The following is a 13,163-nucleotide window of genomic DNA, read 5'->3' as shown; positions in this document are numbered from 1 at the left end:
AATTATGCTGTTCTAGCTATAATTCACAACTTAGGATTTTGTTGAAATCACATTCAACATTAATTTGCAATTAAAATACTCAAATTTGCAAAAATAAAAAAAATCTCTCTTACACAAACTATGCATTAAACCAAGTAAAGTCAGTGCATATGCGACAACTATTAATCAAACAATTCAGATAAATTCAGTTTCTCAACAATAAAATGTGAAACAGACGTGAACTAACTGAGACGTACAACATGTGCTCACCGATCTCAGTGCATCACGGCCAAGGACAATGGTATGGTGTCTCTCGGTCGGAAAATGCAGGGCTCTAAATGTAACAGGACATGTTGTTTTTCTCTTTAATAACAGTAATACGACGTGAAGGAAAATAAAGATAAGTTGCGCTTCAAGTGTTACCTTACCTCTGGAAGCAGATTGAGATGAACTTTCAGGCAGTTGATAACAACTTGAGCTAATGAAAGCTAACAGTTTAGCTCCACGTGGTACTTTCTAAAGTCGCCAGAAAACTGCAGCATTCGCCTGTTTACTCACTTTGGCTACTTTTAACATGAAAGGTAGCTGATAACCAGCGAACTTATGTGCAGCACAGTTGGTTGCAACTTATATCTAATACTTTTTCCAGCTCAAAAGCTTCAGTCTCTCAAGGATCAAAGTTTTGCAGCGCAGCTCTCTTTTTCTCCTGCCAGCACGCGACTGGCTGTCCTAAAAGTCGCTAGAAGTTGCTAAATGATGTCATCGCCTAATTTGCATAATTGGTCACGCTAATGTAATTGTAACGTATGTTGTTGGAGAGAGAAATAACATCGTGGAAGAGACATAAAGTGAGTAAAAAACGACCTAAATGCAGTTAGAATTTATTTAGAACTACAAATTAAATTTCTTTTAGTAATTATTGTTTTTTAATGTCACAATTCCAACCTTGCTCCTTTATTCGGGTTTGGACCGGCAAAAGTGACCCGAAATTGGCACTCTGGTGGAGTTACTTTGTGTGTGTGTGTGTGTGTGTGTGTGTGTGTGTGTGTGTGTTTATAAGTAGTTTTAAACCTTGTGATCCACATACAAAACAGCATAACAGTAAAAGAACTGACTGCGGGAGCAGCGGCTTCGCTCATGCGCGATTCATTTGCCGTTTGGAGGCATAGGTGTGAACATGTCCTGCCCTGATAGCAGCTGGGGGAGGACTATCCTCCGCCTGTGAGTGCTTTGGCACGGGTGAGGTGCCCATGGCAGCACCGCTGCTTGTTGAGAGTAAGAGCGATACGCGTTTTCACGTCAAAAAGTCGTCATAAATAAGTCTCCAATAACACCAGAAAAAGTCGCCAGATTTGTCGCTAGTCGCTTTTTGGAAAAAAAAGTCGCTAAGGTGTCTGAAAACTCGCTAAATACAGCGACAAAGTCGCTAAATTGTAGTGATGCGCGAATCATGAACGAATCGTTCAATACTCGAGAATCACTTTACTGACTCGTGAATCATGATTCACAAGCGCAACTGACTCACTGACTCATCCCTGTTGCTGTTAGCAAACTAATTTCATTAGTAGAAATATATCTAGCTTATAATTCAAATTGTGAAGAAAAACACAACATCCAGTATCTTAACAAAAACATTTCTGCTCTGAACTGGAAGAAAAAACCCTGAGTAGAAGCTCACATCAAGACAATAGCTCCTCGGTTCACAGTAGCATCGCTCTGCTAACATGCTAACAGCACATTTGAGCTACTCACCCCCTCCCTTCCTGCGCTGAATCGTAGGGGAAGCAAATCACTCATGACTCGCTAACCCCCTCCCTCCTGTGCTGAATCGTAGAGCAAGCGAATCACTCATGACTCGCTAACCCCCTCCCTCCTGTGCTGAATCATAGAGCGAGCGAATCACTCATGACTCGCTAACCCCCTCCCTCCTGTGCTGAATCATAGAGCAAGCGAATCACTCATGACTCGCTAACCCCCTCCCTCCTGTGCTGAATCATAGAGCGAGCGAATCACTCATGACTCGCTCACCCCCTCCCTCCTGTGCTGAATCATAGAGCGAACGAATCACTCACTCACTCACTCACCCCCTCCCTCCTGGCTCGCAGCTACTTCTTCTTCTTCTTGGTTGGCAACCAATGTTAAGGCGCACTACCGCCCCCTGGCTCACAGCTCAGTGGACATTTAGATGAGAAAATATATATTTGACACATGTAAGGAAAATACTAATAAAATAAAAATAAACAAAAGAAATGTTCCCTTTAGAAATTCTTTTGGTCTTTTTTGCTCGATAAAATAGTTGTTTTCTTTAAGAATCACTCATCTTAGCAGTAGGATTTACATTAAAAGAGAAACAAATTAAGTTTGAGTGAAAATGTACATTTTTTGCACTCTCTGGTCAACTGACTCAGTGACTCAAATGACTCAAAAAACCCGATTCACTTTGGTGAGTGACTCATTAAAACTCGATTCAGTAAAAAGAATCAAATTTACCATCACTACTAAATTGGCAACACTGCACGTAGCAGCGAACACAGAGCAGGTGGGTGGGACACACAGCGGCAGGATGCTTTCCCATTGGCCAAAGCATACTGGGGCCTGTGCATTTCGATTGGTTGGGCAGGCTGTCCATCTCTCCTCATATTTATCAGTCCTTAAAGTGCTACCCTTATTTTATATGGGTTACACCTGCACGATCTGATATCGTCGTGTTGGTGTTGTTCCCAGATCAACATAGTAAATGTTGTTCCAGGATAAACATTGGAAGTGACCAATCAGAATGTTGTGACGTCATACTTTTGCGACTTCGGAAAAAACCGCGGTAAAACAAAAACTGTACTTAAGCTGCGAGAAACCGCCTCTGTCCGCCGATCAACGGACCCTGACCCTAACCCCAACCCTTTAATAAACACTAAGCAGAATTGATATTGTCCTTGCAATATTGGAATTTCATAAATGCACGAATGGCTTGGCGCGCCAAAGAATAACGTCAGAACATTCTAAATGGTCACTTGCAATGTTGATCCTGGAACATTTACTATGTTGATCTGGGAACAACACCAACACGACAATATCAGATCATCCGTTACACCTATCTATGTTGAAAACACCTGTTGTAGCTTAATGCTGCCCTCATCCCCGTGGTGCATGAAAAACATATCTTTATATATTGATTTCAATTTGTGGATATCTGCACGTTGCTTGTGTCGAGCCGCTAACCCATTCAACAGTTTAACCTAGTGATGGGATTTCCGGCTCTTTCAGCTCGGCTCACTAAAAAGAGCCGGCTCTTTCGGCTCCCAACCAGATCTTCAGGTTGTTTTGTTGCTTTAATTCATTTATTATTAACAACAACATAAAATTGTGCACAAAAGGGATTACTAATGTAAAAAAAAAAAAGTGGTTTTATTTATATATGTTTATATATAAATATATGCGGTGGCCCCTAGAGACAAAGGACGTACAAACTCCAAAACACATTTCTAGCGTTAACTGAACTCCCAAAACAGAGCTACCTACATCACTTAAATTACACGATTGAAAGCATATTTGCGTTGTTTGTGTATTTATACACAAGCACTCATATATATTCAAATAATTTTAAAAAAATGTTCATTTACCTGTTACTACCACACACCAAATCCGGTCGTTGGTACTTCCTGGCTGGTGTAGCCACTAGGTAACAAAAGCTCAACACTGTGCCGAGCATCCTGGAGCACTTCTGTTGTGTTTTTACGTGTTTTGGAGTTTGTACGTGCTTTGTCTCTAAGGACCACCATAAATATACTTTTATTTATTCACTCCACATAAAATGTAATAAATAAATCATATAATACAAAAACCAACTATTTACATTTCAACTTTTAACTATTTAAATTTTCAGCTTTTTCCTTTTAAATAAATTTAAAGTGAAACAACACAAAACACTGCAAACCACAACACAATCAAATATAAATTAAAATATGAAAACAAAAAGAAGATGCACATTCTCTGTCATATAGGCCTGCATGAATAAACTTTCTGAATCCTTTATCATCTGCAACTGAAAATAGTTGTGGATGATTACTATACCTTTCTAATGTGACGTTGTTGTCCCTGGCTCTCTTCCTCTCTCTCTCTCCCTCCCGCTCTATTCCTGTGCTACTGCGAGTGTAACTACCGCCATGGACTACTTTCTCGAGGAAATACTCCGTGGACACGGGAATTGAAAAAACTCACAATAACAAGGTAATGTTGAGTACAGAACTGCCTCCGTTCTGGCATTCACGGAATCGTGGTTAAACAACAGCGATGACGACAGCGCGCTGCACATTGATAGCTTTTCGCCACCTCTTTGTCTGGACAGGGATCGCAAACGCACCGGGAAGCAACATGGCGGCGGCGTGTGTCTGTATGTAAACAACAGCTGGTGCTCTACAGTCACTGTGAGGGAGAAGCTGTGCACTACAGACATCAAGCTCCTGGCTGTTTCCTTGCGCCCCTACTACCTCCCCAGAGAATTCCCTCAGCTTTTCATCATCTTGGTTTACATCCACCCCAGAGCTGATGCAGCTAAAGCCACAGTGTACATCACCAACACTTTGTACAAACTGGAACAATTATCACCGGACTCTCCCAAGTTCATCCTGGGTGATTTCAACCACTGTTCCCCTGACAAGTCACTTAAAGGATACCAACAGTATGTTACATGCAGCACATGTCAGGGGAAGACTCTGGATAAATGCTATGGCTCTGTACCAGATGCATTTAAAGCCCTACCCCTCCCCCCTCTCGGCTCAGCAGACCACCACAGCATCCTGCTGGCCCCTGCTTACACCCCAGTCATCAAGAGTGTCGCGGTCCGCATGGCAGACCGTGGCTGTGTGGGGAAGGAGGACCCAAAGTGCAGGACTCTGTGCGATGAATGCAGTGCATTTATTTAAAGTGAAGTAAATAGTACACAACAATAAATCCCCGTGCGTTTCCAACTCCCATGCCATGTCTTCTTCTCAGTGCTCGTGCTCCGTGTCTCCACTCCCGTGATACGTGTGCTCACTGCCCTCCCGTTCCCGCACTCCTGCTGGAAAATCCACAGAGGCAGCCGTCAACACACCTCTAAACAGCGACAGACTAGCACTCACTTGATTAGACTGAAAACACTGACGGGCAGTCACTCAACGATCCAGCGTCGGAGAGAGCTCCAACACACTCTAAAGTAGCTCCTCCGATGAGGCTTGATCTGCGCCAGCTGTGTGTGACGATCCTTGGGTGTGACCGGTCAGCTGGCAGGGCCACACCCACCAGGTCTGAAGGTGCCTGTCACGACCGCACCCTCACACACACGCACACACCCATACACACCTGCCAATACACAAACAAGAAACACAGGACAGCAGCAGTACAGAAGACACAACCCTCAAATAATAAAAATAATAATAATAACAATAATAATAGTCCACACTACTCAAGGACCCCGAGTCCCTGGAACCTGGTCCGTGACAAAGAGGATTAAAAAGGTCACCAAAAACATCAAGCAGCGGACAGAGGAAAGTATCCTCACCCTGCAAGGATGTTTCGAAGCCACTGACTGGGACAGCCTTCTTTCTCCCTCTGATGACATCCACGAACAAGTCAACACAGGGACATCATACATCTCCTTCTATGTTGACGACATTATCCCCTCAAAAACAGTCTCCATCTACCCCAACAACAAACCCTGAATCACCAAGGAACTCAAGGGGGAAAAAAAAGAGGATTTTCTTCACCGGCTCTGCACTGGACAAAAAGGAGGTCAACAGGGAGGTGAAGAGGGCCATAAAAACTGCTAAACTGGAGTATAAAAACACAGTTGAAAAAAAATTCACCACAGGGGACCTCCACTCAGCCTGGCAGAGCTTCAAAACCATGGCCTCTGTGAATACTGCGGTCACCAGAAACCATCCGGGTGGAGGGCAGCAACCCCTCCTCCCTCCCTGACAACCTCAGCGCTTTCTACACCAGGTTTGAGACGGACAACATCACCCAGCTTGAGGAGTCCAGATCCTCACTCAAACCTGGCAGCTCTGCACTCACCTTCAGGACTGAGGACGTGGTGAGAGCCCTCAGGAGGACCAGGGAGAGGAGCTCACCCGGCCCTGACAACATCAGCAGTCGAGTTCTGAGGCACTGTGCAGGGCAACTAGGAAGTGTGATCCGGACTCTATTTCAACACTGACAGTCGCACCGTCCCCCAGCTGTGGAAACACTCCACAGTCATCCCCATCCCCAAATGAAACAACCCAAAGTCTCTGAATGATCTTCGTCCTGTGGCCCTCACCTCCCTGGTGATGAAGGCCATGGAGAAGATCATAAAACAGCACATCGTAAGAGCAACTGACCCCCTGATGGACCCACTCCAGTTTGCTTACTGTGCACGCCGAGGTGTTGATGATGCAAAAATCTTCATCTTGGACTCCGCCTCCGCCAGACTTCTGTTTGCTAATTTCTCATCAGCGTTCACAGGGCTCTAGAGTGCGACCAATTTGGTCGCAAATGCGACCAAATTTTTCAGTGGTGCGACTAAAAAAGAATATTTGGTTGCACCGGTGCGACCAAATATTTTCGGGTAACAAAAAAAAAAAAATCTCTGCAACTCTCCATGTGGTCAACAACAGACACACATTATGCCCCTATCGTGGACTAAACCAATCAGAGATAGTCAGGGGCGGGACCTCTCTGATTGGCCGTGGTCCAGTTGAAAGTGCAGGTGGAAGAGAGGTGAGTAGCTTGAATAAAGCGATATCGATTCATTAACGGATTCCACACAAAGACGTGGCGCAGAGCGACCCGACGCATCAGAATCAGCTTTGTCTTTCTCGGCTTTCTCACCCCACGGCCCAAACACGGACACGCTGTCGGAGCTCAGTGATTCTGATGCGTCGGGTCCGCGCTGTGTTTCCGTCTTTTTTGCGCTGATTCTGAGCTGCAGGTTTTGTCTCTCCAACCAAAATTCGCCGAGCCAGCAGCAAAAGAAGCAGCAAACTGCGCTTCACATTTGATCAATGTCATCATGAATTCCCTCTGACTTTGGCTGTTTTGCTTCCACCACGATAAAAATCACACTTCATGCACAGCTCTCTCTCTCTCTCTCTCTCTCTGTACTTCAAGAACAGTTTCCCGTCTCAAATCTCTGTTTTCTGCATTATCCATTGGCTTATTACCCACCAGTCTACCGTTGTTTACAGCGCTGTCGGCCGCTGTCTTTTTTTTTTTTCTTTTTTTTTTCACTTAAATGACGTCGGACAAGAAAGCCTAATTTCTGCTGTTCAATACTGAAGAAATTTAAACTTCTTAAAAATTATGCAAAATTGCAGAATATTTTTTAAGGTTATCTGCTATAAAACGCCAGACCAGGAAAATCTCCTTCATGTTTTTCTGTTTTATTCTCAGTTACTTTGACACAAAGGCATCTGCTGTGATGTTCACAATTCTGATGAAGTCTCACATGTATCAGTGCTGATAAATGATCAGAATTATAATATTTCTGACTGTCTGAGGCTAAACTGAATCGAATCAGGACTTTGAGAACCGGAATCGAATGGATTATAGAAATCAGTGATGATACCCAGCCCTAGTGAGCAGCCTAGGCCCAACAGAAGTGGATGTAGCTGTGGGTAATAAGAAAAGATGAAAAGAACTATTGATAACTTTTGTGTTAAGTTAAGGCCTGATCCATCTGAAATTCATAGGCAGCTCTGACACGGTGCCATCAATCTTTGAATGCTGAAAAAACAGCAAAGTATCCAGAAAACACATTATATGCTGCAATAAATGCACTGCCCAAGTGTCCCCTCTCCCCACTGCCTTTCAGCAGCAGGCAGCAGCAAACAGGTCGTCAGAGGAGCCAAGATGATGATTAAGTTTAACATTTTCTACAATATTGACAAAGCAATTTGAGCACAAGTTTGTTAGTTAATCATTTAGAAATGAATATTGTCTGTATGGACTTCCCCCCAAATAAAGTGCACATGTAAAACTGCGGAGTTAAGCGATGCGGTTGAAAAACTTGAGTGCGCCTAATTTTTGTGCCAGTACGCCTAAATTTTTAAAGTTAGGCGTACCGGTGCGCCCATGTCAAAAAGTTAGTCTAGAGCCCTGGTTCAACACTCTGCAGCCTCATGTCCTGACAACTAAACTTGAACAGACTGCAGCACACTGCATCAGTGTGCTCTAAAATCATTGGCCTGCCTGTCAGAACTCTGGCACAGGTTTTCAGTCAACAGGCCCTCAGACAGGCAGCTAAAATCATCAACGACCCCTCTCACATTCTTCACCCCGCATTTCAATTCCTCCCCTCTGGGCAACGCCTCCGCTGCATTTCCTGCAGGACTGAGAGGAGGAGAGCCACTTTTGTCCCAAAGGCCACTCTGCTTTTTAACTCCAGCAGATAAGAACATTTCCTTCACCCATAAACATAAACTACACTCTTCTTATACTACACTTTATTCACTTTTAGTCACTTACAGTTATTTATTCACCTTTCAGTGACTTAATTTTAAAACTGTATATGCTGTATATTCTGTGTATTTATTATTTCACTCTTATTGCCTGTTCTTATTGTCCTGATCTTCAACGTTATGCTGGTCTGTTGTTTGTTAATCGCCCCTTAGGGATAAATTAAGTCTTCTGATTCTGATTCTGACACCATTATTACTTAACAGCATTGAGGCAGACAGGAGACGGCACAGTCAGAGAATCCCGATCTAATCCAGTGATGGTAAACAAAGTGTTCTGAGATGATGTCATAGTGTTTGTGTTTCAGTCTGATGGTTGACAGCATCAGCACCGCCCTGCCTCAGCATCTGTCTCGCATTTTGATTCACTGTTAAAACCACAAAGCTGCATGTTGCAGAAATCGATTTCTTCTTTAGTTTTCTTTGTGATAAACACATGTTCATGTGTTTTTGTGTGACTTTACTAAATTACATTCAATATATTACACAAAGTGAAAATGAGATGATAAAAGCAGGTGAGTCTGGTTGATGCTCAGGATATCTATTTATTTATGTTTATTGTGATATGATATTATTCAGTATGTCTTCCAGCAGTGATGTCATCGAGACTTGACATCCCGCTGGAAATGACATCAACAGTGAGGATGTGACATCATCATTTTAGATGTGTCAGGACACAAAGGAGCAGTTATGGATCTCTGACACAAACAAAAGAGTTGTCAGAGTTGCACCCTGCATCATTGACATAATCTCCTGGAAACAAGAATCAAAATGAAGAAACAGAAATAAAATCAGAGGTCAGTGCAGTAAATGTTTTCTTCTTTTCTAATGTAAAAAGAACAAACTCTGTTCTTATAAAGACCTAAGATTATATTACTTCAATCAATATAAAAACCAAAGTCCCACATTCAGTTTGTACCTCCATAGTTTATCTCCATATAATCCTCTATTCCTCCAGCATTGTCAGGTTGTCCACTGGCCCAGTTAATGAAGTCAAACTGGGAACCATCACTCCACATCCACACAGTTTCCTGAAAAAATAAAGTTTGAGGTTCAGTTTGTTCTGATGTACTTTGATACATCATCATCAGTGATGCAGCGACAGCTGCTATTATTTCCTAATGTACCTCAGCATCAGGCCAGATCTCCTTGCTGCTGTTAAAGATGAAACAGCGACCTCCAAACCAAGTCCAACCAGGAGGGCAGGAAGGAGCTGCAACATGATTGTAAAGTTAGAAGATCAATAAACAGATTAATAATTCCTCAAAGACAAAGAATAATAATGAATACCCAGCTGTTTCACTACTGGATTTGAAGCCTTTTTAAATTTAAGCTGATGAGGTTCATTAGTAACACTTTCCAGATTCCACCCTTATACTGGTGATGTATATGGATAGAGTCATTTCTCTACAGCATAAAAGAATTAGAGAGGTCTGAAGTGTCTGTGTAGGTTCTCAGTCATCCAGGTCATGACAGTCTAAGGAGCTTGAAAGGGCATCAGGAGCATCACTGGATTCACACCACGGGGCTATGAGGACAGAGCCAATGAGTTGAATTTTTTCTTCAACACATCTGACACTGAAGTTAATTCTCACCCCTCTACTGCCTGGCCTGTTGCCTTCTGGCAGACAGTACAGAGCAATCAGTGTAAGGACAAATGGACTCAAAGGCATCTTTTACCCAACCGCAATAACATGTCTGAATGCTGCTGCTGAAAAATGGCCATCATGCCATTCTTGAAATGATCTATGCGGTGGCGCAGTTGCCTCTCCAGTGGTCCTCCTTGGGTTCTCGCACTCTGGGGGCCCTGTTGATGTCCAGGCCTGGGTCTCCTCCATATCTTCCTTGGCTGCTACCTTGAGGTGAAATTTTTTAGGCGCTGAACAGCAGAAATGATCAAATTTCTTTAACCCTCAAAATGTCCTTCCGATTTCCATACAGCTGTGATCCTCAGGGGACAAAAATGTCCCAAGGACAACGCAAGGGTTAACACGCCTAAAAATGTGTATTTTTTTTTTTTAAATATTTTTGAAGAATTACCCACACATTCACATCCAGCGGGCCCTTTCTCCCATGTGCCATGGACAGTTTAAATGGACTCTGGCTCTTTAAATTCTGAGGGGCTGTTACCTGGAGGGATGTACCACTGTGAGAGGGTCAACTATACATAAATTGCACGTCGACACGATTTTTTTAAGCTGGTGAACTAGACCAAAGTCATTGATAACAAAAGAACAATAAATCTACTTTCTCTAGTACTTTATACCCACTCAGTTGCAATGCAATTTAACGCTCAACTACAAATCGATGGCTTTTTGATGGTGACCAGCGCCGAATGACTGGACTGTAGTAACACCTATGTGAGAATGCTGTTTGTGGACTTCAGCTCTGCCTTCAATACAGTTCAACCCCACAAACTGGTTAATAAACTAAGCAACTTAGGACTCAGCGGCTCAGCAGCTGGATACTGGACTTCCTGAGCAACAGACCCCAGAACGTCAGAATGGAAGAGCACACCTCCTCCACCCTCATTCTGAATGTGGGTGTCTCACAGGGGTGTGTCCTCAGTCCCCTCTCACTTTTCACCCATGACTGTTCTCCAATCCACACCAGTAACACCATTATAAAATTTGCTGATGACACCACCATCATAGGACTGATCGACAACAACGATGATTCAGCCTACAGAGAGGAGGTTCAGCATCTGAAGCAATGGTGTGACGACAACAACCTGCATCTGAACACAGCCAAGACCAAGGAGATGGTGATCGACTTCAGGAGAACAAAGCGATCTGAGCACTCTACCCTCTACATTGATGGGGAGGAGGTAGAAAGGGTAGAAAGCTGTAAGTTCCTCGGAGTCCACATCTCGGCCGACCTTACCTGGTCCACAAACATCTCCCACCAGGGTAGGGAAAGCGCAACAAAGGCTGTACTTCCTCAGGAAACTGCTAGTAAACGTCTACCGCTCCAACATCGAGAGCCTTCTGAGTTACTGCTGCACCGTGGAGGACAAGAGGAAACTGCAGCGGGTGGTGAGGGCAGCGGAGCGGGCAGTTGGCACCTCACTAACCCCCCTCAGAGACATTTATACTGGCAGACTTCAGCAGAAAGCCAGCATCATCATCAAGGACCCCTCACACCCTGGACACTCACTTTTTTCCCCCCTTCCCTCTGGTAAACGCTACAGGTCCATCAGGTCGAAGACAAACAGACTCAATAGTCACTCATGGACATCACACCTTATTTATAAACTTTATTTCTATATATACTTTAATGCAACCAACATTCCTACCTCTGTAAACCGTATTTATTATAACACTATTTATTATAGTAGCAACAGCACCCCACCCACTCAGTGTGCAATATCACTGATCACACACTGCATGTCTCAATGCACCTGCTCCTCAGATGACAAACAGGTGTAAGTGCATATCTACGTACGCATGCATATATACATGTATCTGTATGTATGCAGGTGTATGAATAAGTTGTACATATCTCTCTTGTGTGAATGTAAATCTGTGGGTTATTATGTATTTCACATGGAGAGATGTCAAACTGCCTTTCATTGTTCTTGTAACAGTGACAATAAAGAGCTATTCTATTCTATTCTATTCTATGCTAGAAATAAATGAGTGATCACAGGTTTTCTTGACTGTTTTTAAGGATTTCTGCATGTCCATTGGTGGGAATCTATCCTCGAACACACTTCTTAAAGAATGACTGGAGACCGTTTACATACATGGATCAGGTCACTGAAGCAGTGATGAATAGAAACAGATTGTAGGGTGAAAGCATTCAAATCTATTTATTACTTACCTGCACTGACACAACTTTGTGGGTGTGAAATGTTAAAAGAAGCATGCAGTGAGGAGACAGTACCATAAATATCTGAGAAGACAGTCAAGCAGAAACCTCTCCACAGTATTTGGTGGCGTTTCTAAACGGTCTCATGTGTGCTCACACCTATATGAGGTTCTATATGTAGCTTAGTGGGTGGAAGGAAACATGATCATGTCTCGGGTCGTCTCCAAACCTGCAAGCTCTCGTTCCTGCAGGGGTCAGTATCTATCAAAGTAGCCCGGGGAAGGAACAGCGGTAACTTGATAATGACCCGACCTCCAACTTCCCCAGATCTTGATCCAGTCGAGCATCGGTGGGATCTGTTGGACACACCATCCGATCCATGGATGTTTAAAGGATCTGTTGGTAACGAGCTGGTGCAGATAACACAGCACAGCTTCGGGGGGGGGGGGGGTCCAGTGGGGTTGTGGCCGTTTTGGCAAGCAAAGAAGAACCAACAAAATATCATAATCAGTGATAAGCTTAAGCCTGATCAGTGAGGAAATCTCTCATATCCAGATCAAGCTTCCAGCTGCTACTCCAGTAAAAATATCACCATGAGAGATTTCTCCTATAAGAGAAGTCTCCCCCAAACAGCACAGAGGTAGGGGGCATCATAATCCCTTTGTCTGTATGCACAGAGCCATAATCCAGCCTTTAACGAGACGATTGTCAGAAATCATTTAGTGAAAAAAAACCTAAACACACATTCCTGCTCACACAAACGTTTCCTGACAGAGTCGCCTCTGACGTCAGATTAGCTGCCAACACGTCATTAACACAGGGATGTATACCACAGGTATTATGTGTGTGCGACACACACACACACACACACACACACACACACACACACACGGCTGCTGCTTCAAA

General features: G+C 43.5%; 1 protein-coding gene across 1 annotated transcript; it reads right to left on the bottom strand.

The window, feature by feature from the left end:
* Positions 1–9,019: 9,019 nt before the first annotated feature.
* Positions 9,020–10,518, bottom strand: LOC120435155 (ladderlectin-like). Its single transcript, XM_039604171.1, has 4 exons — positions 10,492–10,518; positions 9,575–9,660; positions 9,367–9,478; positions 9,020–9,200 (listed from the first exon to the last, which is right to left on the bottom strand). Exons 1-4 carry the CDS (start codon positions 10,493–10,495, stop codon positions 9,136–9,138), a joined length of 267 nt encoding a protein of 88 aa, XP_039460105.1. The 5' UTR covers positions 10,496–10,518; the 3' UTR covers positions 9,020–9,135.
* Between the last annotated feature and the right edge of the window lie 2,645 nt (positions 10,519–13,163).

Source organism: Oreochromis aureus, linkage group 20 (assembly GCF_013358895.1).
Source record: "Oreochromis aureus strain Israel breed Guangdong linkage group 20, ZZ_aureus, whole genome shotgun sequence".
Lineage (NCBI taxonomy): Eukaryota > Metazoa > Chordata > Actinopteri > Cichliformes > Cichlidae > Oreochromis > Oreochromis aureus.
The sequence above is the reverse complement of the archived record's forward strand: the minus strand, read 5'-3'. Positions and strand labels throughout refer to the sequence as shown.